Below are 27888 nucleotides of genomic sequence, written 5' to 3'. Positions count from 1 at the left end.
CATCCGTTGGCTCGTTGGGTGGACGACATTCGAAAAATTGCGGGGCACTTCTGGATGAGATTAGCCCAGGACCGGGGTAAGTGGCGTACACGGAGGGAGGCCTATACTCAGCAGTGGGCGATTAATGGCTGAAATGATGATGACCGCATCATAGGTTAATAACACGAGTGAAGGTAGATCTCACGCTTCCTACACAACTTTAACCCCCACTCTCTATCTTACCCACAGAACTTAATTTAGATAGAAGAAACAAATTCATATATTTGTATAGGGGCCGAGCGAGCGTGTCAAATTTTGTACTGAAGTTGATTCTTGCCTGTAATTTTAAATATGTCTCAGGCTCTTGATTGTTCATAATTTTTGTGTTGTTGCAATTGAGTATCACGTAACGAGGCATTTTTTATGTTTTGGTTGACTTCAACTTACAAAAATTGACGCCCGAAAGCTGCAAGCTGCGAGTAAAGACGGACAACTCAGTGGATTTCACTGAGTTCATTTGACACGCTAAGTAGATACGTTTGCTTGATCTATGGTATATATGACATCTGTGATCTTACCCGATCATGATATATTATAACTGCGTCAAAATATCGGGAGTTCGGCAAAAAACAATAAAATAATCTCAGTCTATAATCACGGTTGATATACTAGTAGATCAAATATCGATCCCGATTTAATAAAATTGAGATCTGTACCTGGCACGTACCTGGCGTGGCGTTGACGTTATGCGGCACAACAGTTGTTTCTAAAATCTTCTAGAATAAGATTGAAATGACAAGAAACAGAGGAACGCTTAGAATAACATATCTCACCCAAGTGAAAAATCACCTAAAGGCCGTACATATAAGTACCAAAGTTAGACAATGACGGCCATTTTTCTGTCTTACTCCGGTTACGAAAAATATAAGTATAGTGAGAGACAAAGGTGCCCACAATTTCATACTTCAGTGTTCACGGTAGGTTCTGAGGTACAGTATTTTGTTAAGAGGATGCGGTAGCGAAAAGCTAAAATGGAAAGGAGCCCCCCTTTCAACTTGGGAATTTTAGTTAAATATACAAGTGTTATTAACTAGATTTATCGAAAAAAAATTGTCCATTAAGAACAACTCAGTCAAAAGATATTTTAAAAAAAATGTTTGAAATCGAGGTTCCGCTCTCGATTCTTTCCTCCTTCAAAACTTAATCAATCGGAACAAAATTTGTGAATCTGAATAACAATGAAATAATCTATTTCGGACCGTTTAGCTCAATCTTGAGTATCACACCTTTTTTGCGCCACAATGAAAAAGGCCGTTTTTGGAAATTTTTGATTGGCTCTAGAGTCTTTCAAAAGCAGAATATCAAAAAAATCAAACCGGTCCGACACAGATAAAAATAATAACAATCTGTGTTGAAAAAATCATTGCTCTATCTTCAAAAACCAGGGAGGAAACAGTCGAGAGCGTTTGTATGGAGAATTGACCCCTACCGTATCGTCTTAAGTGACTCATCTTAGCAAAAATTTTTCGAACTTTATTTCGAGTTTGACAATGTTTATTATTTTCACGTCTCTTGTATTGAATATGGGCCATATTAATACGTATAACGGACGTGTAACGTTGCTAGGTGTAGCGGTTATGTGAACGACGTGTGCCCACAATGTTGCTTTTATGTTCATTTGGCAGGCTTCGGAGACGTTAGATTGATGTTTGTTGCTGAAATAATATGTCTACATTCAAATTAGTCATAGTCATAGTCATAGTATTTTTATTCAATAACAATATACATGGTTGCTTAAGACATGATGTTGCTTATCATGTAATGGATTATTTTCTGTCAGTTGTGACATTACCGGTGGATGATCTGAAGGTTTGCCGCGAACATAAAAATAATAAATATTGTTGACCAGTCGACGTAGGTAATAATCCAAAATACAGGGATTATGCCCTCAAAAAAATCTGAGGTTTTTTTTTATTTTTCATTTTTTGGCTCATTGCGTTAGCCGCCATCATTCATGACTACTTAACAAAACAAATTAAAACATTTTTTCCTCCAAATTTTCTAAGGCTAAGCCTCTTTATTACACAGATCGGATTATAAGTTTACAACAGATGGCCCCGACATGACATTTTCCATATATTGAAATCCATATTTTTATATATTTTGTCCTGAAAGCCAGTTTTTAGGGTTCCGTAGTCAACTAGGAACCCTTATAGTTTCGCCATGTCTGTCTGTCCGTCCGTCCGTCCGCGGATAATCTCAGTAACCGTAAGTACCAGAAAGCTGAAATTTGGTACCAATATGTATATCAATCACGCCAACAAAGTGCAAAAATAAAAAATGGAAAAAAATGTTTTATTAGGGTACCCCCCCTACATGTAAAGTGGGGGCGGATTTTTTTTTTCATTCCAACCCCAACGTTGTGATATATTGTTGGATAGGTATTTAAAAATGAATAAGGGTTTACTAAGATCGTTTTTTGATAATTTTAATATTTTCGGAAATAATCGCTCCTAAAGGAAAAAAAGTGCGTCCCCCCCCCCCTCTAACTTTTGAACCATATGTTTAAAAAATATGAAAAAAATCACAAAAGTAGAACTTTATAAAGACTTTCTAGGAAAATTGTTTTGAACTTGATAGGTTTAGTAGTTTTTGAGAAAAATACGGAAAACTACGGAACCCTACACTGAGCGTGGCCCGACACGCTCTTGGCCGGTTTTTATAACTTCAGACCTTTAAAACTTCAGACAAAGGAAACCTATACAAACTTTTTACCGTAATTATTTAATTTAAATATTCCATAACAGTTTCTTCTACGGTCCTACACTAGACAAAGCCAGTCTCGTGAACACAACAGGTCTTCAAAAGTGGGTTTACTTTAGCATTCGACGATGCATTCTAATGGAAAATATGTCGTAATAGTACATTACATCAGAGGCCGGGAAAATGAGGATTTCCGGCCAAGTGGGTATATACGGCCGAGCGAGCGTGCGAGCGAGGCCGGATAGGGATACGAGGCCGGGAATCCGTTTTCACGCCGAGGCATGTATAGTGCTTTTCTCAAACATACAATGAAATAAAAAAAAAATGCTCTAAAGGACAATATTTTATAAAAAAAAGTTACTTTGCAGGCCTAGGCCTAAAAAATAATATGAAATCCCTTTACAGTCCTCTCGAGTTGTTGCGCCCAAAAAGCGATACTTCCCAGCCCATTTTAAGGAACGTAAAGACAATATTTCATTGCATGTTTGAGAAAAATATATTTCCGACCCAATCTCAATACGTCAAAACACGTGCCAAAAGATACCTTTACTGGGGAAATCGAAAGTATCTCAAACATCAACAAACACGTGCTACCTACTAGAAAATCCGTCACCCAATAAAATACCTGTAATGAACCCGTTCAAGGAGAAACAAAGGATCCTCCTCCTGTACCTTGTGAGATACGGATTACCTCGAAATTTTTATGTTAGAAGACGGTTACATATTTGTTTAAAATCCCGTATAAAATATGTACCTACCTATTGATATGTAAGTTTATTAAAAGGTATTCATTATTTGCCATTACATAATACCTAATATACATGGTGTATCTAAGTTGACATCTAGGAAACTATTGATACTAAATAAGATGGAATCATTAGGTTCATTAAAATTTATGGGAAAATAAAAAAATCTATTTTCCATACAAATTGTATGGGAAACGTTTTTTTCGATTTGTGGATTTTCTAGCCGGAATTTTGGTCCAATACAAGCTTTTGATCTTTGATAGGAAAGGGATCAATTGGTGTCAAAAAAAAAGTTTGTGAAAAATCAAATCAAAATCTGTAAACGCCTATTTTCATAAATCAAAAATCGAAGGAAGGTCTTCTAAGTAGCTTTTGAGTAGCAACACGGGATCAGATCTGGTAGCTGCCTTTACTGACCCGCTATCAAAATACACTCTGTATATTGTAGGTAGAACAATAGACATAGACCTCTGATCAAAAAACTGAGTTAGCAAAGAAGCATATTATTTGTCAGGTCGAAATTTCTAAAGGACATATGCACTGTAAATCTTTGTAAGATACACGTGCGAAGAGGGAATTCGTAATTCGTGTCGATTTAAAGTACTATTTCATCACGTTCCGCACTTGTATCATCATGTACATATCTGTACTAGATTACGATCGTCGGAACATTCATTTATAACAATGAACATAGTTATAAAATCATAGTAAATTGTGTTGGGATACAGGCGCGATTGTATGTATGTATGTTTGAGAATGTTTGAGAAGTTGGCATTAACTGCCACCTGTAGTTGGTAAATAAGCATACTCATAGCTCACAGTAATCTATAATTAACCCCTTAAATGGCTTGTCCGGTAACCATCACAGACAATATAGACTTTAATTAACAAATCCAAGGTTTTAAGGAACAATTTTTCAACTTTAGCGTTCCACAGACGTTCGTTTAGGTTTAGAGGGACAATACCTTATTATAAGATATACGAATGACTTGATTATGATGATTCTAGTTTTGTGCAAAATTGTTTTCGACTCAATTCAATCAATCATAATCAAATTTGCTTTGAAGATCTTCGCAGGCTCGGGACCCCCGCTGTTTTTATATTGGCTTAATTTTCCGCCTGTCCTGATGAGGATAAGGTATTCATTAAAGAATAACCGAATAGCTTTGAGACCGCAATAACTTTGAAATATTTTTTTAACGTGCCGGAAATTTAGAGGTAGACAAAAAATCTGTCTTCATTTGACACTTGATGGACTACTTAAAATCTCATCAATCTTCAATTAATGTATTAATTAATATAGATATCATTATTCTTATTAGATATAATTTAGCTTAGATCTTTAACCAGTGTGAAAGATGACTCCTTGACTTTGCTTAAACCAGGGGCGGCTCACTCCGCGATTCTATCGCCGCGCTACAAGTACATCCTGGCGGCCGCGAGTTCGCGGCCCAATCAGGGGTGGCGCGCGTTCTCACGGAATGCACGTTCGCACTTTCTATTGTTACTTTCCGTCGCGAGTTTTTTTAAGGTTCATATACGATGTCCGCGTGTCGAAATGGCTAAAAATACTTAGTTAAATAGACACCATGAATAAAATAAATACCATAGGTCATTCTTACACATATCTACTGATTAAGTCCCACGGAAAAGTTCAATAAGGCTTGTAATGTTGGAAGTTGAACAAAAATATATAAATACAGTATATATACCTAGAAAGTACCCAAGACTTGAATATAATAGTATAACATTTTAATGTGAGTATTAATTCGTTTTAATCCATAGGTAACCCTACCGCCGGACGCCGCGCACGTGCGGCTCGTTTCTTTGTGAGAATTTTGTAGGTATTTAAAAAGGCGGCATTTCGTGAACATCAAAGCAGTGGGCCTTCTGTACTTGTACTATTATATATTCTGTGCTTAAACAACGATTTTTGAACACTGATAGGTATATCCCGTCCTGTAAAGTTCATGTTTGAGGTATCATAATATATCCTTTCGTCAGTGGCAAGACCAGAATCGGGTGTCAAAAATCGTCAAATTTTTATTATTTTTTCTTTTAAGGTTCTAATTTTTATACACAGTGTTTTTCTGTTTTCGGTTAAATTCGACACGCAGTTAGGTTCATCATCAGGAACCAACCTGTATCACTTTTTGTTAAATTCGAATTTTTTTTTGTTTCCATAGATAATAAATGGTTTAATTAGTGTGAGAGGACCTTTATCATAACATTAAAGTCATCGTCAAGTGTTTGAAGGCACATGTCAAACCAAATATCATTAGGAAGTGGTAAGGGATGTCACACACGTCTTCAGTAATTAAATTATTTTTATTAATAATTCGATAACCGTAAGAGTTAGGCTAGTTTCTTAGAGAAATTGATTGTTATCTCAAACTTCGAATCACGCTGTCTCAACAATCTCAGCATGACTTGTGGTTACGACAGCTTCTAGCAAATGCAAAATTTAAAAACATTCTTTATAAAAAATAAAATCGTTTCTAAACACTAGAAACTACATTTAATTGTTTTCGTTCAATAAGTCTTTGCACTGACATCTCAAACCGTCTGATGACAGATTAGTGGATCGGGTTATAGACACGACGGTCAATAAAAAAAAAGTGAATGATTGAATAACATGCCCCGTAGCCGAATGCATTTCTGCGACGCGAAACGCCACCGAAACGCCGGAGAAAGGTAGTTGGCTCTGTCACGCCAATACGCAGGAGCGATAGAGATAGATAGCTACGAAAGATATTATCGTGAGCGTTTATGCATTCGGCTACGCACACGGGATGTGTGATGTTGAATTGTGTGTATGAAAATATTAAGGTCTTTGCTCCTGCCAGCGGAATTTCCTTTAAGACTATATTTTATATTTACTTTGCACATTTACATATTGCCCCGACAAACCCAGGGTTTACAATGTTTACTTCAAAGACTTGTTTGTACCATTTTCGCGTTTGATCTCGAAAGGCGTCATTTAACTTTTTTTTTTGTAGCTGGCTTTTAATACATTTATAATGTAAATGTGTTGATACTGAATAATTACTATGAAAGTATTTTAATATTTTTTAGGCTTATGATTTTGCAAGAAACAGTGGAGAAGCCACTTTAAGTAGTACTGAAATATAAATGAACTGTGGACTATTTATAATTAAGCCCGTTTAAAAGCTTGCAACCCCAAAGACTGTACGAAATCTTACAAAAACATTTTTTTTAAGTGTGTAAGTAATAAATAAATAAATTATTATACGAGGGTTTACTGGTGAAACCCGATAAATTGAGCAAACTGGTTTTTGAAATTCGAACTATGTGCAATCTCCACAATGTTGTTATTTCAAGAACAAATTATCTCTATTTATCGGGTTTCACCAGTAAACCCTGTATATACTCGTACCTACATACCTACAATATTTCAATGATCAAAAGTTGATTTAAAATTCTAACCCCCTTATTCATAAACGTTTACTAAAGTTATCAAGCCGATAATGTTAATTTGTCCCTTTCTTATGTATATTTTATATATTAATTTCAAATATGATGAAAAAAAATGTGTGGAACTCGGGACGTAAGATATATAACCGCACCTTTAGAATTGTACCGACCTAACTCTCATACAAGTTGTATGAACATTAGGTCAGTATTATTCTAAAGGTGTGAATATTATACATATATATATATATATATATATATATATATATATCACAAACTATCAAGGAAAGCGCAGGACGGCTCAAAGCTGTACCTACTTGAACTATCAATCCCTAGTGCCCTATCTATTCTATCTCAATTAAAAATCCATAAATGGGAAAGCGCGTGTGTCTGTTTGTTCGTCCGTCTTGCACGGCCAAACGGAGCGATGAATTTGACGTGATTTTTAAGTGGAGACAGTTGAAGGGATGGAGAGTGACATAGGCTACTTTTTGTCTCTTTCGACCTCCTCTCCCACTAACCTAAACTGGGGGGGGGGGGAGATAGATAATTAATGTAGTGTATAGAGTATTCGAAATTAATGCGAGCGAAGCCACAGGCAAAAGCTAAATTACTATAAACTGGTTTTACGAGAAACTTTATGTCCGTCTGTTATCCTCTCAAAGGCTCAATAAGTGGTCATAATAGACCATCAATCAATTTACTGTCTATCTCAACTAATGCTGAGCTAAAATAAACTCTACCGTCAAGTATTAAGGGATGTTATCGGTCGAAAGATTACTTTATTAAAGCGGGCAGAGTGACATTGTATTCAATTAATTTTAACAGGATGACATGTTGTGAGTTATTGGTTTATCGATTTTTTCCAATTTACATGTTTTTACCTGATTACGGCAACGCTAAAGAAGGGTTATGATTTTGGCCTTATTATTATAATTATGTTGGACGCACATATATTTTAAATATGTATGTTCATCTGTTCCCTCATAACTTCTAAAGTACCTGGGCCATTTTTTTCAAAGTTGTCCACCCCACTTTATTTTGGATTTGAAAATTTTTATGTGTTTTCCACTCAGAATCGCGAGCTTTTTCAATCCTAATAGGAGAAAAAAAGTGTCCCAAGGTTTTTTCCCATTCCGTTACCATTTTTTCATACATTTTGTATGGCGGTAACGGAATGGAAGGTTCGAAAAAATGACGTATGTAAATCTTGCGACATTTTTTTCTCCTATCAGGATCGAAAGAGCTCTCGATTCTGAATCGCGTAAAAAATACCCATGTTACAAAAAAAGTGGGATGGATAACTTTGAAAAAAATGGCCCACCTACTCATTGTAAATTAGACATACGATATTATATGCCATTCGATTCGTCTTAATCTTCCGCTGATTATACTCAATTTATATGACGCTATTGACGCTGCAGCAAATGAAACACAGCGTCCTCTAGATGTCATTAATTGTCAGTACCTATGTGACTAAAGTATGTACTTACCAATGGTAAGTGTATATATGTTATACACAGGCAGTTGTTTCTTCCCAAATTCCAAAATAATACACAGTTCATACTTCATAAGTATATTTGTGATATGACGTTTTCAATCAACACGACAGCTGTGAATACAGAAAAAGCAGGCACTCCGCGATTCTATCGCCGCGCTACAAGTACATGCTAGCGGCCGCGAGTTCGCGGCCTAATCAGGGGTGGCGCTCATTCTTATGGAACGCACGTTCGCACATTATAATTGTTACTTTACGTCGCGAGTTTTTTTAAGTTTCATATGCGATGTCCGCGTGTGGAATGGCTAATAAAGCTTAGTTAAATAGACATCATGAATAAAATAGCACAATCTTACATAGATCTACTATTGATTGACTCCCACGGAAAAGTTCAATAAGGCTTGTGATGTTGGGACTTAAACAAAAATATATAAATACTGTATTATATACCTAGAAAGTACCCAAGTCATGAATATAATAGTATAACATTTTATCCAAATATTAATTCGTTTTAATCTCTAGGCAACCCTATCGTCCGACGCTGCGCACGTGCGGCTCGTTTCTTTGTTAGATTTTTGTAGGCATTTAAAAAAGCGGCATTTCGTGAACATCAAAGCAGTGGGCCTTCTGTACTTGTACTATTATATATTCTGTGGAAAAAGTGCCAAAAGTATGTATAAACACCTTAATGAACAGGCAATAAAGTTCTGTATATATTTGCCATATATTTGGCCCTTTGTCTGTATTCACAGCTTTGTTGTGGATTGTAACGCCGTGTCTTGCGTGGGCGACGGTCGCGCGACCGTCGCCGTCGCGTCTCATCGCATCGTCTACTTCGTTTGATGTCGTATGCGTCGCATCGCCGTCGCGCGACCATCGCGCGACCGTCGCCCACGCAAGCCACGGCGTAAATAAGACAATGTCGGCTGTCGATAAGATCGATTTCATTTGCATAATAGTTTAAATTCTAGAAATAGCCTTTTGAGAACAAAAATGGAAATAGTTATTATTATTTTATAATGTAAAATGTTAGCGTTTCCAAGACTGAATTCCTATTTTACCTGGAAATTAAAGTGTGTTTTATTTACAAGTTTCAATGTGGAGTAGGTTGAAAGCATTGGATTCATAGAAAATTCAACGCTGACCTATCATGCTTAGTTTCGATTTTTTTATACAAATATTTGTTTCCACTACGTCATATCTTTTTACCAACTGATTGTTCCTTTATTTGTATTTTTAGATTTTCTTTTAATTCAGTGATTTTTGTCTTTGTTTTCTTTCTTGCCTATAGTTATTCTGCTGTATTTTTGATGCTTTCGAAAGTTTTAAATCGACACGAGTTACGAATTTCCTTTTCGCACGTGTATCGTACGACGTCTTTCAGTACATCATGGCCATCCGAAGTTTCGACCTGACATACACCGTGTTTCACTTAACACTAAAAACCTGAAAACAGTTTGTTCAGAATCGAGAGTAGAATCGATTGAGCTATATCTTGATGGGGGTAATATTTTTATTTAAATTAGTATTATTAGTTATTTTTTACGTGCCCATTCTATTGTACTCGTAATACAACATTGTGTATATCGCATTGCTAGAGGTTGTTTACCTTTTTCAGTATTTAGGGGTATTAATACTGGCTGGTTACTTGGACGATTATTTTTTCCGCTACTAGTTTGACGTTGTTTGTCAGTTTAATCTTAATGTTTATCATAAGTCATAACAAATTGAACTCGTACCTAATTACAACCTTGTCATTTTGAAAATTGGGTTTAAATTTGCTTACTGCGATTACCTGTCCAATTTGAAGTTTACTGTGATAAAGCTTTAAAGTGTTTTACAGTGACATCTTAGCTGTCTATTGGTAAACCTTATGTCGTTGCAGTAACGTACACAAATAAATAGTCTTATGGTTTATGATGGTTTGATGGTAGTTAGCAATTATTTTATTGAGTGTAGAGCTAAAAGTCAAGTAGAGCTGTACAGAAAATTAAAAATTCAATTAAAAAAAGTAATGATCGGATTAAAAGATGAATACTCTAGATGAGTTTAAAAAAATAAAAATCAGTTGGGGTGTCTGAGGTTTTGAGTGATACCGGAAACACGTTGTATAATGAACCACTTCTCGCACTAGTGCGTAAAAAAACACCATCTGTACTAAAATAGTTATTTGTTATACAAGGGGGCAAAGTTGTATTTTAACGCCGAGTGTGGAATTGAAAAACGAGCAAGTGAAAGGATTCTATAGTTGAACCACGAGGGAAGCGAGTGGTTCGAGAATAGAATCCTGAACTTGTGAGTTTTTTAACACACGAGAAGTAAAATACATTTGCACCCGAGTGTAACACAAAACTTTTCCCCTCACTATAGCGAGGAAACTACAACGCAAAAAATGCGGTTATCACTGCTTTCAGTAGTTCCACAGGTGGTAAACCATCTTCATTACTGGATTCACCTACTTTTATCAATTCTAAAGCAGTTAATTTGACTTTATTCAAGGTCAAATTACTTTACCCACTAGTGGATAAAATGCGTTTTTACCCGCTGGTATTAAAGGACAAAACACGTGTTTCCGAGCTAGTGAGGGGAAAATAATATTTCTATTGTAAATTACATTGGCAAACGTAAAGTAAATAAGTAATTCGATAAGTCTGTACACAACTCTCCAAGAAAGTCGTTTAGGATCGGAAAGTCGATATATTTGAAAACTAAACTTGTAATCCGCTAGTTATAAGTATTTATTTTTAGGTTTTTTTTTTTTTATGGGATAGGAGGCAAACGAGCAGACAGGTCGCCTGATGGTAAGCGATCACCGCCGCCCATGGACACCCGAAACACCAGAGGTGTTGGAGGTGCGTTGCCGGCCTTTAAGATGGGTGTACGCTCTTTTCTTGAAGATTTGAAGGTCGTATCGGTCCAGAAATACCGCAGGCGACAATTCATTCCACAGTTTAGCTGTGTTTAATTTTTTTTTAATGTTATAGTTTTAATTGTTTAGTCATATTTTTAGTATAGATACATGTTGTATTACTGTTTTTGCTATCCTAAATTTAGTTTGTATATGTAAAAATAAGTTGTGTTTGGAATTATTATGTTGATAGATTAGATAACAGTTAGTTTACTGTTATGTTATTTAGTATCCAAAATAACTCATTGTATGATAATACTGACAGTATTTGTTCGTGACACTTTTAAAAATCGATGTTAACTTTTTACTGTCAATTAATATAAACAAACACGCAATATGTTCTATTGTTCATTTAAGAACCCACAAAAACCCAATGTGCGTAACAAAATGATTGCCTCATCGTAATCAAAATCAAATTACGCACCTGTACCACAATGGCTATCGATGGTTCGGATCTATCCCAATCAGGCGCCATTCAGGACTCGATAGGGCCTCACGGAGGGCCCTTGGACACTGGCGGGTGCTTATGAAATGAGGTCAGGAAAGATAATAACATGGTCAGCGGTACGCAATATTATCTATTCTATTTTTCTATCTATGTATATTTCTATGTCTATGTATATTTTTAGGTCCAAAAAGGTACAGAAATAAGCCTTATGCCGACTCTGTCTGTATTTTTATGAGATAGGTGGTAGGTACACGAACTGACGCATCCCTTGGTGGTAAGCGATAATCGCGATGCACTATGCGAACTTAGAAACAAATCAAATTATTACCTATTTATTTGGTTTTTTTTTTAAGTGGTCATCTACTACGGTATTTATAAATGAAAAATAAGAAATATGTAGCATATCTTACAGCAAAAGTGAAGTATCTTATCACCACTTGTGGATGAAGGAATCTTCAGCTTACGCGGTTAACGTCCTTTTCTATTATTTTGTGACATTTTCTTAAAAGGCATATTTTTCTATTTTTAACCCCTGACGCAAAAACGACGGGGTATAAGTTTGACGTATCTGTGTGTCTGTCTGTCTGTCTGTTTGTCTGTCTGTGTGTGTGTCTGTCTGTGGCATCGTAGCTCCCGAACGGATAAACCGATATAGATTTAGTTTTTTTTGTCTGAAAGCTGAGTTAGTCGGGAGTGTTCTTAGCCATGTTTCATGCAAATCTGTCTACTATGTCGCAGTCGGGAATTTTTTCAAAATTTTAATTTTGTGGTTAGGTTATTGAATACTTAATCACTGGCAATCTTTTAAAAAGTGTATTTGGATTATGAAAGCGCATCATTAAACATGGCATTTCGTGAAACGAGCAAAGCGTATACAGACATCACATTCCGGAAATCGGTATGTACAACAAAATTATGGAATCTTTTATACGGGTCGCGGCACGGTTGAATTCCTTTGATAAAATTCCTCTCTAAGAGAAATTCGAAAACACAGAGAAAGCTGAGGAACTCAGAACATCGAAGTTGATAAACAAATCCAAAACGTATTTCATTCAAAAGTTTATAATAAAATGCATTGTACATTTTGACGTCGAGGATTTCATCCAGAATGGTATTTATTTTAGAAATTCCCCGCAGAACTCGTCAAATTATTGTTTGTGACACCGCTTATTCATAGTATCGACTTCAATTTCGACTTTGCTGTTACACAATAAGTCAAAAGTTGTCCTAAAGGACCTCATAATACAGGAAAATGTAACCGAATCAGGCTTAATTTTTACATAAAAAAAATACGTTTATTACCATAACACAAAAAGAGTACAGCAATGAAAAAAAAAATGAAAAAAAGGTAATATGCAAATTCAAACGTATTTTTTTTTACATGTCGATTAGTCAAATCACATGCTTCTAAATTGTAAGTTGGTACAGAAAGTTAAGATAAATTGAACATATTTACTAATAAATATGTTTGCTTTGTTTCATATACCTACATAATAGAGGAGCATATGTGACATTATCTGGGTAAAGGGACCTTATTATCCATGGCGCTTACGGCGTTATGAGCGATGTTCGTGTACAAATACGACGCCGTGGGACGTAAGCGCCGTCGACAGTATGGTCCCTTTACCCAGATAACGTCACATATTAAGTACCTAAGTATAAAGTTTCCTTTTAAATTTCAAAAGTATACGTAGTAGGAAAGAACTGTCAAACTTCTCAGTATTAAGATCAATCATTTTTTACAAAAAAGTGCAACAAAAGTTTTATAAACATACTCATTATTTTCCATTGAATTTTTCATTTACTTTAATATCAATATCAACATAAAATAAAGTAACATACTAGTAAAGTCATAGCATCAAATCAGTTACCAAAATACAAAATTTACAAATGAATTTTGTAGCGGTAAATGTTGAATTGATAAAATTGTGTTCAGATTTATTATATGTATTAGAATTTCCTAGTTTTCAGGTATTTGTAACTAATTGTATTATTTGACATTAAATCACTAATCACTAATCGTTTATTTGCCAAAAATAATATCTAGATGGGTACATTTTTCAAGCAGAACTTAACATAAATTACAGTTTTTCCATTAAGATTATATCCGTCGGCCCCAAACTAGACGCAGCCTGTATCTCGGGAACCGAAAAATATATTTATATTTATGTAAACTTTGTTAAATTTCGTTGGTTGCATTTTTGACATTACACATGTCAAAAATGCAACCATCGAAATTTATTTTTTATATTTATTAAGTAGCACGAATTATAATATTTTCTGAAATATACCTTAAATCTTTTCAACAATAAACTTTACTTAACTACAAACAACCAAACTGCTGCTAAAATATCACGTCCATGAAACTTATCTTCAAGACCCTCGTCTTGTTCGAGGGTGTATTTGTCATGTTTTGTTTCGGCGAGTATCCGAGCCGACGAATGGAGTACTCCTGTACAGCGTAATTGAAAATCTTTTGTAAGATAAATGATTTATCTTCTGAACATCTTTATTTATGTCTCTGCTTGTCACGTAAGTACGTGGAAAATTCTTTAAATTTAATAAGAAAACAATTTAGGATGTCTTGGCATCCACAATGTCACACAAGTGGGTGCTCGTAGAAGATTCTTCAAATTAAGCCAAAACATAGGACAAAAATGTTCTTACTCTTTTTTTAATAATGTTTACATTATATTTTGCACGATAGGTGCAAACATGTTAACACCACTACACCAGGGGGCGAGTGTGCGTAGCCGAATGCAAAAATTCTCACAAAACGCTCACGATAATATCTCTTTTGTAGCTATCTATCTCTATCGCTCTTGCGTATTGGCGCGACAGAGCCAGACTACCTTTCTGCGGCGTTAGCGTACTGGGGCAGTTATAATAAATGTAACTGACTTTATCTGTTTGTCACTTACTAAAACCTATCTGCTTAATTACTTAATCAATATTAGGTGTGCTGATAAATTCGTGTTAAGGTGTACGAGGAGGACGTATAGTATTTGTCAAATAATATTTATCCTGGGTTAGTATTTAAAAAATAAATTAGACGAAAATGAGCAAATAACTAATAGTTCGATATTATATTTTCTCATTTATTTGTTACCTACAAACAAAATAATATTTTATCATACAAGTTTTGTACCCATAGCAGGAGCGGCTCACTCCGCGATTCTATCGCCGCGCTACAAGTACATCCTGGCGGCCGCGAGTTCGCGGCCTACTCAGGGGTGGCGCGCGTTCTCATGCACGGAATGCACGTTCGCACTTTCTATTGTTACTTTACGTCGCGAGTTTTTTTAAGGTTCATATGCGATGTCCGCGTGTCGAATGGCTAATAATACTTAGTTAAATAGACATCATGAATAAAATAAATACCATAGGACATTCTTACACAGATCTACTACTAATTAAGTCCCACGAAAAAGTTCAATAAGGCTTGTAATGTTGGAACTTGAACAAAAATATATAAATACAGTATATATACCTGGAAAGTACCCACGACTTGAATATAATAGTATAACATTTTATGTGAGTATTAATTCGTTTTAATCCATAGGTAACCCTATCGCCGGCTCGTTTCTTTGTAAGAATTTTGTAGATATTTAAAAAGGCGGCATTTCGAAACATCAAAGCAGTGGGCTTTCTGTACTTGTACTATTATATATTCTGTGCCCATAGTAGTGAAATTTGTCAATATATACCTACTGATTCGAATAGTGAATTGATTTTATGCCACACAATTAAGTAATATGTATTATATACTGACCTAGTATATAAGGCGTATTCATATGTGTTTAAAATATATATTCGCGAAGGTAAATAATGTACAGATAGCTCCGAGCTAACATGCGGTTTTCCTCATTTATTTACGCTCTCCATAAATTTTAATTGAGGTATGCCTTTTCAAAACCGTTTAATTTCATTTAAATATTTATTTCACTTATATTATTTTAAGTCTTGTTACTGAACACTGAAGTCGGATTTGGCAATAACTTAAATATGTATATGCTAACATAAGCCATTTTGTAAATCAATCCGAATCTGCAATGTTCAGAACGGGCACGCAATAAATGCACCGCACAGTTTCCATCAACCTCAAATGTGTTGTGCGAATCTCTGTGAAATATGTTTCACGGCAGTGCTACCTGTCTTTCCAATATGGCTAGTTACGTCGATTCGTGCATGACGCGATTGTCTACTGCGGTGCGGCCAGGGGCGGCTCACTCAGCGATTCTATCGTCGCGCTACAAGTACATTCCGGCGGCCGCGAGTTCGCGGCCCATTCAGTGGTGACGACCTTCGCGCGGCGCAATATAATTCAATGTCGGCAGTAGGCCTAGCACATGATGGCCGCGGGAGTATGTCGCCGCGAATTAGATGACACGTCTTTGTCTAATTGTATTAATGACATAAGGACAGGTAGTCTATCTCGCGGCGACATACTCCCGCGGCCATCATGTGCTAGGCCTGCTGCTCTCGTGCGAGCCGTTTGTTACTGTAGGTAAGAATTTAGAATGGCGGCATTTTGTGCACATCAAAGGAGTGACCCTGATTGAAAGCCGCACTACAGAATATAATAATAGTACAAGGGGTAAGTAATACGAGATATAAGAACGTATCGTATATTACTTATAAAATATACGCTCACTTTGTATAAGCTTGTTCAGCATAACGTTCACTGGTTATAATGCTCAAAATCGATAATAGCAAATCATCTAATTTCGAAGTGGATAATGTTTATTCTCTATAATATCAGTGTATATAAAGATTAATGTATATAACGTTAAGGATACCTAATATTTATAACATATATTAATCAATCATTCTAACATCAAAAGGTGTAATGTTCATAATATCTAAGATCTATGTTTATAACGTTTGGGATACCTAATATTAATAACATATTTTTCAATTAATCTAACATCAAATGGCGTAATGTTCATTCTGTGTGTAAGATTTTAAATGCATAATAACCTAACCTAACCCACTTTCTTAGCAACAGTTTTGTATGGGGGTCGCAGTTCTAACCTAACCTAAACCTACTTTCTTAGCAACTTTTGTGTGGGGGTCGCAGTTCTAACCTAACCTAAACCTACTCTCTTAGCAACAGTTTTGTATGGGGGTCGCAGTTCTAACCTAACCTAAACCTACTTTCTTAGCAACAGTTTTATGTGGGGGTCGCAGTTCTAACCTAACCTAAACCTACTCTCTTAGCAACAGTTTTGTATGGGGGTCGCAGTTCTAACCTAACCTAAACCTACTTTCTTAGCAACAGTTTTGTGTGGGGGTCGCAGTTCTAACCTAACCTAAACCTACTTTCTTAGCAACAGTTTTGTGTGGGGGTCGCAGTTCTAACCTAACCTAAACCTACTCTCTTAGCAACAGTTTTGTATGGGGGTCGCAGTTCTAACCTAACCTAAACCTACTTTCTTAGCAACAGTTTTGTGTGGGGTCGCGGTTCTAACCTAACCTAAACCTACTCTCTTAGCAACAGTTTTGTATGGGGGTCGCAGTTCTAACCTAACCTAAACCTACTTTCTTAGCAACAGTTTTGTGTGGGGGTCGCAGTTCTAACCTAACCTAAACCTACTTTCTTAGCAACAGTTTTGTGTGGGGGTCGCAGTTCTAACCTAACCTAAACCTACTCTCTTAGCAACAGTTTTGTGTGGAGGTCGCAGTTCTAACCTAACCTAAATCTAGTTTCTTAGCAACAGTTTTGTGTGGGGTCGCAGTTCTAACCTAACCTAAACCTACTTTCTTAGCAACAGTTTTGTGTGGGGGTCGCAGTTCTAACCTAACTTAAACCTACTCTCTTAGCAACAGTTTTGTATGGGGGTCGCAGTTCTAACCTAACCTAAACCTACTTTCTTAGCAACAGTTTTGTGTGGGGGTCGCAGTTCTAACCTAACCTAAACCTACTCTATTAGCAACAGTTTTGTATGGGGGTCGCAGTTCTAACCTAACCTAAACCTACTTTCTTTGCAACAGTTTTGTGTGGGGGTCGCAGTTCTAACCTAACCTAAACCTACTCTATTAGCAACAGTTTTGTATGGGGGTCGCAGTTCTAACCTAACTTAAACCTACTTTCTTAGCAACAGTTTTGTGTGGAGGTCGCAGTTCTAACCTAACCTAAACCTACTTTCTTAGCAACAGTTTTGTGTGGGGGTCGCAGTTCTAACCTAACCTAAACCTACTTTCTTAGCAACAGTTTTGTGTGGGGTCGCAGTTCTAACCTAACCTAAACCTACTTTCTTAGCAACAGTTAAATGTTATATATGGAGAACGGTATGGTATATATAAACTGATATTAAGCTAATATAATCGTTATATTAAGTAATGTAATTTATGGTGGACGGTATACTTAGTGTATGGTATATAAACTGAAATTAGCTAATTTAAACATTATATTAAGAAATGTTATGCACGGTGAACGGTATACGTAGTGTATGGTATATAAAACTAATATTATGGCAATTCAGCGTTATTTATTACAAAAGTATTGATTTTGGTGTTATATCTAACGTTCATTATTGCTGCTGAACGTTAGTAACATGAAATTATATATATTAACGTTATATCTCGTGGGACGCACCCTTTCAATCATTATTTCACTGTGGAAATGAGGAAATTAACAATTTTTCGCTATCATTTTTGTGCATGTTTCTCGATCTATCACAGACAGTATTATCTTGCATTTATTTTTGAAATTCCGAAAAAAAGTAGACCGAAAAAGTTCTGAAAATTACGGTGGCACATCATACTACAATAAAATAAAAAAAGCGAAGCTTGCTCCCTGAAGCTCGTGCTTATAAATCGGGATTTATCGGAATATTTCGCGCCTACTGAATAGGATTTTGCGCTAGATGCGGCAAAATGGGTTTTCATCGTTAAAACAAAATCAGAAGTACAATTTAGAAGCATGTTTTTTGACTAATCGAATATGGAAAACTTATTATTCTATTTACTAATGGCGTTATTCATAAAAACTCTATAAACCTGAATTACTTATTATTATCTGTCATGTTGACTTATAAATTTGTGAGAAGGGACAAAAACTTTTTTATGAATAGCGAGGTAAATATGTATTTATTTTCTATTACAGTTATTTATTATATGTTTCTCAATTTCAACATACAGGTTTATTAAAAAACTTCCATACGTATTTAGCCTGTCAGTTCTTTGAAAATTATACACGCTAATAGTATCAAGAAGATCGAACGTTGACTCAAATGATATCAGATTTATTCAAGCATTTTCCAATATCGCAAAAAGCAGAGGGAAAAACAAACAGTTATTGTGTACTTAAATTTCCACGATCGCTTGTTCCCGGTTTCTGCTTCATTCCATTTCGTTTAGTTCGCCTAAAATAGCACGATTTATGTTTTTATATTCGATTATTGTTAATAGTAGTTTCATTTGCAATATTGTTAACCCCCGACGCAAAAACGACGGGATGTTATAAATTTGACGTGTCTGTCTGTCTGTGTGTGTGTCTGTCTGTGGCATCGTACTTCCCGAACGGATGAACCGATTTAGATTTAGTTTTTTTTTTGTCTGATAGCTGAGTTAGTAAGGAGTGTTATTAGCTATGTTTCATGGTTTACTATGTCGCGGTCGGAGGTTTTTTTTTAATTATAATTTTGTGGTTATTTATACTATAGTTACAGTTAGGTGTTCATGCTTAGTATTAAAATTTTGAAAAAACCCCCGACCGTGACATAGTGAACCGATTTTCATGAAACATGGCTAAGAACACTCCCGACTAACTCAGCTTTCAGACAAAAAAAACTAAATCAAAATCGGTTCATCCGTTCGGGAGCTACGATGCCACAGACAGACACACACACAGACAGACAAAAAGACAGACAGACAGACAGACAGACAGACAGACAAACAGACGGACAGACAGACAGACAGACAGACACGTCAAACTTATAACACCCCTTCGTTTTTGCGTCGGGGGTTAAAAAATATTGCATGGTAAAATATACATTCCGTGATTTTGTAAGTAGGTAGATAAGTACTACCTAAACTTTGCATAGTGTTACTTTTATAGGACCAATACTGAAATCGCGAAAGAAAATTGGCTGCTTCATACTCGTACTTTCAACTGACGTGATATAGCTCATTTCTAAGGAACGATGGAATAATATTGTGCGATTTTATAGCATTAAAAGTTGTTCATTTACGACTTCAAAAGTCATGGCTAGAAGGCTAGTACTTACAAATAATTCATCCTGGCAAGCAGGCACTAGACAGGCATGGTCGCGCGATAAATGATATAACATCAGGTCGTCCCTTTCGCACTATTTGTGCGTGGTTCTGTATTTATATTTTATCGTTGCATCCGCCACTTTGTTAGCGATAAACTCGAAAACAACCAAATTTTCACGCGAATTTCACCTATATGTACCTCTATAACGATTCTATCAAAGGAAGAGGAGAAGGTTTCTATCAAATCTCTGGTTCACCAAAAAAGTTATTACATGCTCTTATTTACCCATCTGATTCAATATTGAACGTACTATTTACGTACATTTCTCAAAACACCAGACTCGCTCCCCGAGGGCATGTTCCCGTTACATCTTTGATAAACTAAACAAGTCAAGTCACCGTCACTCTAATCTCACGGTAGAAATGCATCTAACAAACTGAAATTGGGACACTGAAGCCTGAAGCTAACATTATAAACTCTTACATAAGTATTGTGTTAGTCAGGTGGACATTGTATAACATTTTATACATAAAAGCCAATGTAGTATGTGCTCATCTATTATGATGAATAGTTGTAATTCGGACAAGATGTTTTCCTTATCTTATTTTCGACTTTTCGTTCTCATCCATACTAATATTATAAATGGGAAAGTGTGTGTGTCTGTTTGTTTGTCCGTCTTTCACGGTAAAACGGAGCGACGAATTGACGTGATTTTTTAAGTGGATATAGTTGAAGAGATAGAAAGTGAAATAGGCTACTTTTAGTATCTTTCTAACGCGAGCGAAGCCGTGGGCAAAAGTTAGTAAACTAATAAATTTGAAAAATCGAGTGAGAATTTTCGCTGTAATAATTCAAATGAGAAAAATTAAAATAAAATACATTTAATCCTAGAGAAAATTCTCTCTTCTGTTACATGTTTTGGGAACAAAACCAAAACCAAAGTAATTTGCACGTGACACTCCTTGAGTTGCAGGCGGTGACGGTGACCGCTTTCCATCAGGCGAACCGTATGCTTGTTTCCCACCGACGTAGTATAAAATAAATTTCCCCTGTTCTGCGTTCAAAGCGCAAAAAGACGAGAGGATTCTTGTCTGATCAACCGGCCTAGTCGAAGTGACAATTGTTGACGATAATTATATTAGTGATGAGCGTTTCGAAGCAGATAGGTCTGTAATACCACTATCATATGGAAGACCGATATGGAGGGCTAGCTGTGATACGTTGGCTAGGTACCCTGTACCCACTGAATTTGTCAGAAGCGTTTTGGCTTTAGCAAGACTAAGCTTTTGACTTCAGTAATAGGAATCACTTTCGGTAGCAGAAATTTAAATGGAAGACAGAATAGCTTTTACGCTCAAATGCATGGCATTGGCAATTTCCATGCGTGCGAGGTACGCTTCACTTTGAGAGCCTGCTATGGCAAAATTTAGTTCAACGGTCCTCCATCAAAGCATCAATATTAGAGGGCCTAAAGCAGACAGGAGTTCGCAAATTGCGGTCATTTTCCTTTGTCTCTCTAATTACTCCGTAATTGGAGTAAAAGAGAAAGACGCCCGTATTTTGTGGTTTTCGGTATTCGCGGGAAGCTTTCAAAGAAATTTGTCTCAGTTACTTCTTTTAAATTTTTCGATAATTTGATAATGATTGGTTTCTATTGGCAGGTTAATCTAGCTTAAACATACATTGTTTAAAATATCTACTAATAATTAGCTTTATACATATTTTCCTGTGTAAACTAGTATTAAAACTAAACATAAAATTAAATTAAATTGAATAAATTTAAAATAAAACATATACTCTTATTATATAATATGTTACCATAATAAGTAATAAATATTAACATAAAAAGTACATATTAGTAGTTAACTTAAGACAAATAAAATACAATTAAATTAAAAACTAATCTAAATTAAACTAAGTCAACTTAATAATTATAAAGATATATACATAATATACATATATGCAACTACCTGAGGTCCCCCAAGTCCGTCCCCTGTGGAAGTGTGCCCATGAGGCTGGCTACATTCCCTCGCTGAATAGCAATGCCAATTCTTTGGCCAAGGAATGAGCCAGCCCTAGGATCTCCCGAAGTCTCCCGGAGTCTTCTTTTTAAGACCCGGAAGAAGTTAAGGGCATCACCGCTCCATGGTCCCAAGGTTTCCACCGCAAACGCCGCAAATATGTGGTTTTGCAGGAGACAGGCATATTTGCGGCGTTTAAGAGCTTCGGCCGCTGCCGCCGCTTCGCCAGCCTTCCGTGAAGTGGAAGCTAGATGGGACGGCGCTAAGGTATCCACACACGTGGCATCCCATATAAGCGGCCGTCCCATCTGCCAGGGGATGAGCGTTATTCCGTCGGGCCTCTTGCCATCGTCGCGCGCCAGGCCAGGTGGTTCCAAAGTGGCCGGCACACCTACGCTAGCAAGAGCCCGACGGATCACGTCATTGAGGCTGGCATGGCGAGACAGGCGACCGGCACTCCTACGGCAGGAGAGGCCATGCGAGCCCAGGCTGTCTACTTGTGAGCCGCAGGGACAGCAGTGGGGGACAACTATTTCAGCACCTAGACGGAGGCCCACAGCCAGTCGGAAAGAATTATTGTCTAATAATTATTGTCTAATACTAATAATTATAATTACACAATAAAAACAAAATACATTTGTTAAGTTTACGCAGTACGTGCATACGCACAAATGCGTTTTTGGGAAATATACTAAAACCCTATCTTGACATCTATCATTTGGGGATTTAAAGATGTATGCACGACCCTGCAAATTCATACTAATATTATAAAATGGGAAAGTGTGTATGTCTGTTTGTTTGTCCGTCTTTCCCGGCAAAACAGAGCGACGAATTGACATGATTTTTTAAATTGAGATAGTTGAAGGGATGGAGAGTGACATAGGCTACTTTTTGACTCTTTCTAACGCGAGCGGAGACGCGGGCAAAAGCTAGTGGCAAATAAAAGTACGGGAGTAGAAAAAAATAAAAATATCCTCGTAGCTTCTCTCCTTCCTCAATTAGTTTTTTTCCAATGTCCCGGCAATCCAAGGTGACAGCAAGCAACGTGCAGTAGGTAAGTGCCGCTGTCACATTCTAGTCGCAAATCTGTGTGTAATTGAATAGATAGGAGTACTATCGAAAATTACCTTGCAAATTCAGTGATATACATGTGTATGTGTAAACGACGAGCGATTTATGTAACAATCATAAATTGTTTCTGTCTCTTTAAAGCGAGACTGAATAGGCTATTACTGAATCGGTGAGTCTGTCTTCACTTCTCATCAGATGTGACTAGACTCAATCGCCAATCTGTAATAAAAAAAACCGGCCAAGAGCGTGTCGGGCCACGCTCAGTGTAGGGTTCCGTAGTTTTCCGTATTTTTCTCAAAAACTTCTGAACCTATCAAGTTCAAAACAGAAAGTATTTATAAAGTTTTACTTTTGTGATTTTTTTCATATTTTTTGAACATAGGGTTCAAAAGTTAGAGGGGGGGGGGACGCACTTTTTTTTCCTTTAGAAGCGATTATTTCCGAAACTATTAATATTATCAAAAAGCGATCTTAGTAAACCCTTTTTCATTTTTAAATACCTATCCAACAATATATCACACGTTGGGGTTGGAGTGAAAAAAAAAATATCAGCCCCCACTTTACATGTGGGGCCCGGGGGTACCCTAATAAAACATTTTTTTCCATTTTTTATTTTTGCACTTTGTTGGCGTGATTGATATACATATTGGTACCAAATTTCAGCTTTCTAGTGCTTACGGTTACTGAGATTATCCGCGGACGGACGGACGGACGGACGGACGGACGGACGGACGGACGGACAGACAGACATGGCGAAACTATAAGGGTTCCTAGTTGACTACGGAACCCTAAAAAAAAAAACAATATAATAACCAGGTAATAAGGATTGGATAGGACTAGAAGCTAAATGTACCAAACAAAATGTTCGTGAAAATGATAATAATTATATTATAATTCGACAGTCTTAGGTCGAATTTAAGCCTTTAAAAACCTATCGAACACCTATATTTAAGTACTAGCTTTTGCCCGCGGCTTTGCTCGCGTTAGAAAGAGACAATAGGTAGCCTATTTCACTCTCCATTCCTTCAACTATCTCCACTTAAAAAAATCACCGTCAATTCGTCGCTCCGTTTTGTTGAAAGACGGACAAACAAACAGACACACACAATTACCCGTTTATAATATTAGTATGGATGTATATGGTAAAATATGAATATTAAAGTAATAAGTACATATCTTTAAAGTTTTTGAAACAACGTCGGAAGAAAATGTAAACTTTTCAGATTCTTTTCTCAGAAATTAAAAACTTATCTTTGCAGATTTATAAGCTCAGAGCCAAAAAGTACCAAGTACGTTTACTGCTGGAGTCGATATTGTTCTTTAACTGGTATGTTTAAAGTCGATTTTTCTTAATTTAGGATTTAAAGCACTCTGATCGAACTCTACCATTAATCAAACGAAAAATGCTAATTATCTTCTTTCGAAAAGTAACATCCAAAGAATTTTAAACAAATTATCGGACGGTCGGAGTAGGTACAAGGAAATTAATCTTATGGCTTTTCGTAACTTGCCACACTGACAAATAAGGCATAGTTAAGAAAACCTTATTAAAAATAGATATAATTTATTAGTAAATAGGTACACAGAGTAGGTACTTAATACAAAACAAATTATTTCAAAATATCGAATTGTTATTCCTGGCACTATTTCGAGTTATAAGTTGTTGGCGACTGGCTGGTGCGCGACCTCTTTATAGTAAGTATTAGACATAGACATAGACATAGACATTCTTTATTGGTAATGAAAATTACAGGTCATAACTTTACCATATTAGATTATTGCACATATTTATGTAATTACATCTATACACATTATCTACATTTTATACATTTGTTCAATAACTATACATTTTTATATAGTCTGCGATTCTTTACATATAACATTATTATTTATTATCATTAATATTTGATTATTATTAAATTGGATTATTCATATACATTGTTAGTATTATCTTTATATTCAATGAATTCTTTATGACTGTAGAAACATTTTTCTATGAGCCATTTTTTTAACTTGTGCTTAAAACTTGGGAAACTAATAGCCTCTATTATAAACTTTGGCAATTTGTTGTACACAATAGGTGCCGTAATGTGTAACGACTTTCCGGCCTTTTTGAGAGTGTGGGGGATCGTCTTTATTTTGTATGCGTTTCGAGTGACCCGGGCATTTCCTTCTCCTCGTTTTCCATACACTTCTAGATTCTCCCTCGCATAGACTGCGGCCTGGCCTATTAGTTTAAAATAATGTCACTTTCGAAAACTGTTCTCATGTTTTGAAATATGATTAATCAGTGGTCAGTCTGCCTTCTGTCACGAAACTGTAAATAAGCTTAATGTTTGTTTACCAATAATTAAAATAAGTGCTTCTATAACGTGTTATCATCATTTCACGTTATCCATTACAGTCCACAACCCCGCTAGCTATCATAAGTAATTAATATTCATCAGCACACATACAATACAATATTTGATTATTATCGTTAATATATTGCGTTAAGTTATTTTTTTTTTCAACCAGCGGGTAATTTCAACTAACCGAATTATTGTTCATGTTATAATCTATTAACTTGAGTGCCATATAATATATTATATACCTAATTACCTATCTTGTATGTGGCATATGTGACGAGTGGACATTCTGTTTAAAAATCTAAAACATAGAAATAATTATCACTCGAAATTGTCCCCTCGTCCTCGTTGCTCGTTTATTTCATTTATGAAGTTGTATGTATCCTTATAGTAGGAACGTTTAGTTGACATTACTAATGATTACAGGCTGATAAATACAAAAGGCACGTATTTAACCGGGCGACTAAATAACCATAGAAATGGGTATCAAAAATAATAGTTTGGCGACTAAAATGGGGCCTCAAATTATTTTAATATGAGGTAGCATTTTAATTTCATTACGGCTACGGTTTATTTAGACGCGAGTACCAACTCTTTATTTGGCAACTGAATTATTATATTGGAAACAATTTTAGAGATACAGTTTAATAGGAAAACGGCTGTCTATTAATATAAAATATACAGTTCGTTTAAAATATTAATATAGCAAATTAACATAAAAAGTACATTTAAAATTTATACATCGGCACTCATCACCTGAGCTATCATTTTAATAAAAAAAAGGATTCTTATAAAATATAATGGTCGACAAAATATTATACTTATGGGTAAGAAATTAGGTGTTTGGGAGTGCTGGCAACTTCGTCTCTAATATACAATGAATTAAACTTTTCATGACGTTTACTCTATCGAATCTAAGGCCGGCCTTACGCAGTCTTAACATCACTCTGAAAGATTCATTTTTTTGGCAGGAAAACCTTACTCAGAATATGCTTTGGCATAAATCGTTCCGCAGATTTTATCGAATCTTATGCTGGCATAATGTTAATGAGCAAACTAATCTTCTAAATTAAGAGTACTTCCGTAGATTTTTGTTTGCATAATATTGTAGTGTAAGTATTATGCCTTATTACATGTATACTCTCTATGTATCATTAGTCTATGATATTAGTATATAAGAGCTGTATCCACCCATATATAGCATTGTAATAAACGTCGTAAAGGTAACTAGCCGTTTCAATTACTTCCCACATCGCAATATTTAGGCGGTAAAAAGTTGTCCATCTTCTTCCTATTTCTGTTATGATAGCGAGTCATGTGTGTTGGGGATGCAAGATACCTAATACTCCTTCTCGCTTCGCTCGTCGTCGTACCTAACGGTGCATCTGGGACTGTATTTCGTTTCCTCTTTGCTATCGTTGTTTTGTTCACACAAAGTACCTAAGAATTATGCCATAGCAAATTTGGTAGGACTTATATTCTACTAAAAAAATAACCTAACCTAACCCACTTTTCTGCTAGCAGAAAATAATTCTACTCTTGTAATATTATACCTATTATACGATTATCATGGTAATTTTTTTAAATACCACGTCGGTGGCAAACAAGCATACGATCGGCCTGATGGAAAGTGGTCACCGTAACCTATGGACGCCTGCAACTCAAGGGGTATCATATGAGCGTTACCGACCCATTAGAAGCTTATACACTCCTTTTTGCTGTGTACTTATTATAATATGATTTGGTCCGCGTTACCTTATAGAGATATTTAAATACTACTCGAGATTTACGGGTCGCAAATACGATGTTTGAATAGAATAGAATAAACATTTATTCGTGAACACAGGCAAGACAAAATACACATAATAACAACAAGACAGAAAGGAATGAAGTGCCACGAAATGGCCTCATCTCAGCGTGTTGCTGGTGACTTCCAGCGCTGATCTTCCGATGAGACCATCGGTACGTAGCAACCTTCAACCCGTTTTCATAAAGAAAGGATTTTATATGTGTTTAAAAAAAACCTACTTCCCATTATTTTTTTTAGTTGCCTCCGCAATTTAAATACTACTTTAAACGATGAGCCAAGTATAATTATTTAGGTGCTAACATCTAGATGACTACAAATATTAAAAATCTTACGCTTTACAATACTAGGTGCCAATTATTATTTTGGTCGCCAAAGTATTGTTTAATGTTCCTCGGTAATATTTTTGTCGCTTGAAATTTGCTGCCGTTTTTTCAATAATAATGATGCTCAATATTTGAGGCTCATATATTTTTTTTTGTCGCCACAATATTAAAACACAGCCAAATTATATTATTGTATGCCCGACTTAACTTCCCGTTTAATATTTTAGTTGCCCGGTTAATTATATGCCAATACAAAATAAGTAAATTACTGGGACACTGTTTAAAAATGTTTAAACTGAAATGTAACGGATACCACCATT

At 35.9% G+C, this 27888-nt stretch overlaps 2 protein-coding genes across 2 annotated transcripts in view; one reads left to right on the top strand and one right to left on the bottom strand.

The window, feature by feature from the left end:
* The window catches only part of LOC125233180 (allatostatin-A receptor), a 255394-nt gene that overhangs the window by 182384 nt on the left and 45122 nt on the right, over positions 1 to 27888 (top strand). The gene's annotated exons all lie outside the window — the stretch shown is intronic.
* On the bottom strand, positions 14 to 26719 carry LOC125233536. The gene is made up of 3 exons (XM_048139589.1): positions 26680 to 26719; positions 21966 to 22596; positions 14 to 128 (listed from the first exon to the last, which is right to left on the bottom strand). The coding sequence occupies exons 1-3, from the start codon at positions 26717 to 26719 to the stop codon at positions 122 to 124; spliced, it is 678 nt and encodes a 225-aa protein (XP_047995546.1). The 3' UTR covers positions 14 to 121.

Source organism: Leguminivora glycinivorella, chromosome 14 (assembly GCF_023078275.1).
Source record: "Leguminivora glycinivorella isolate SPB_JAAS2020 chromosome 14, LegGlyc_1.1, whole genome shotgun sequence".
NCBI classification, from domain to species: Eukaryota; Metazoa; Arthropoda; class Insecta; order Lepidoptera; family Tortricidae; genus Leguminivora; species Leguminivora glycinivorella.
The sequence above is the reverse complement of the archived record's forward strand: the minus strand, read 5'-3'. Positions and strand labels throughout refer to the sequence as shown.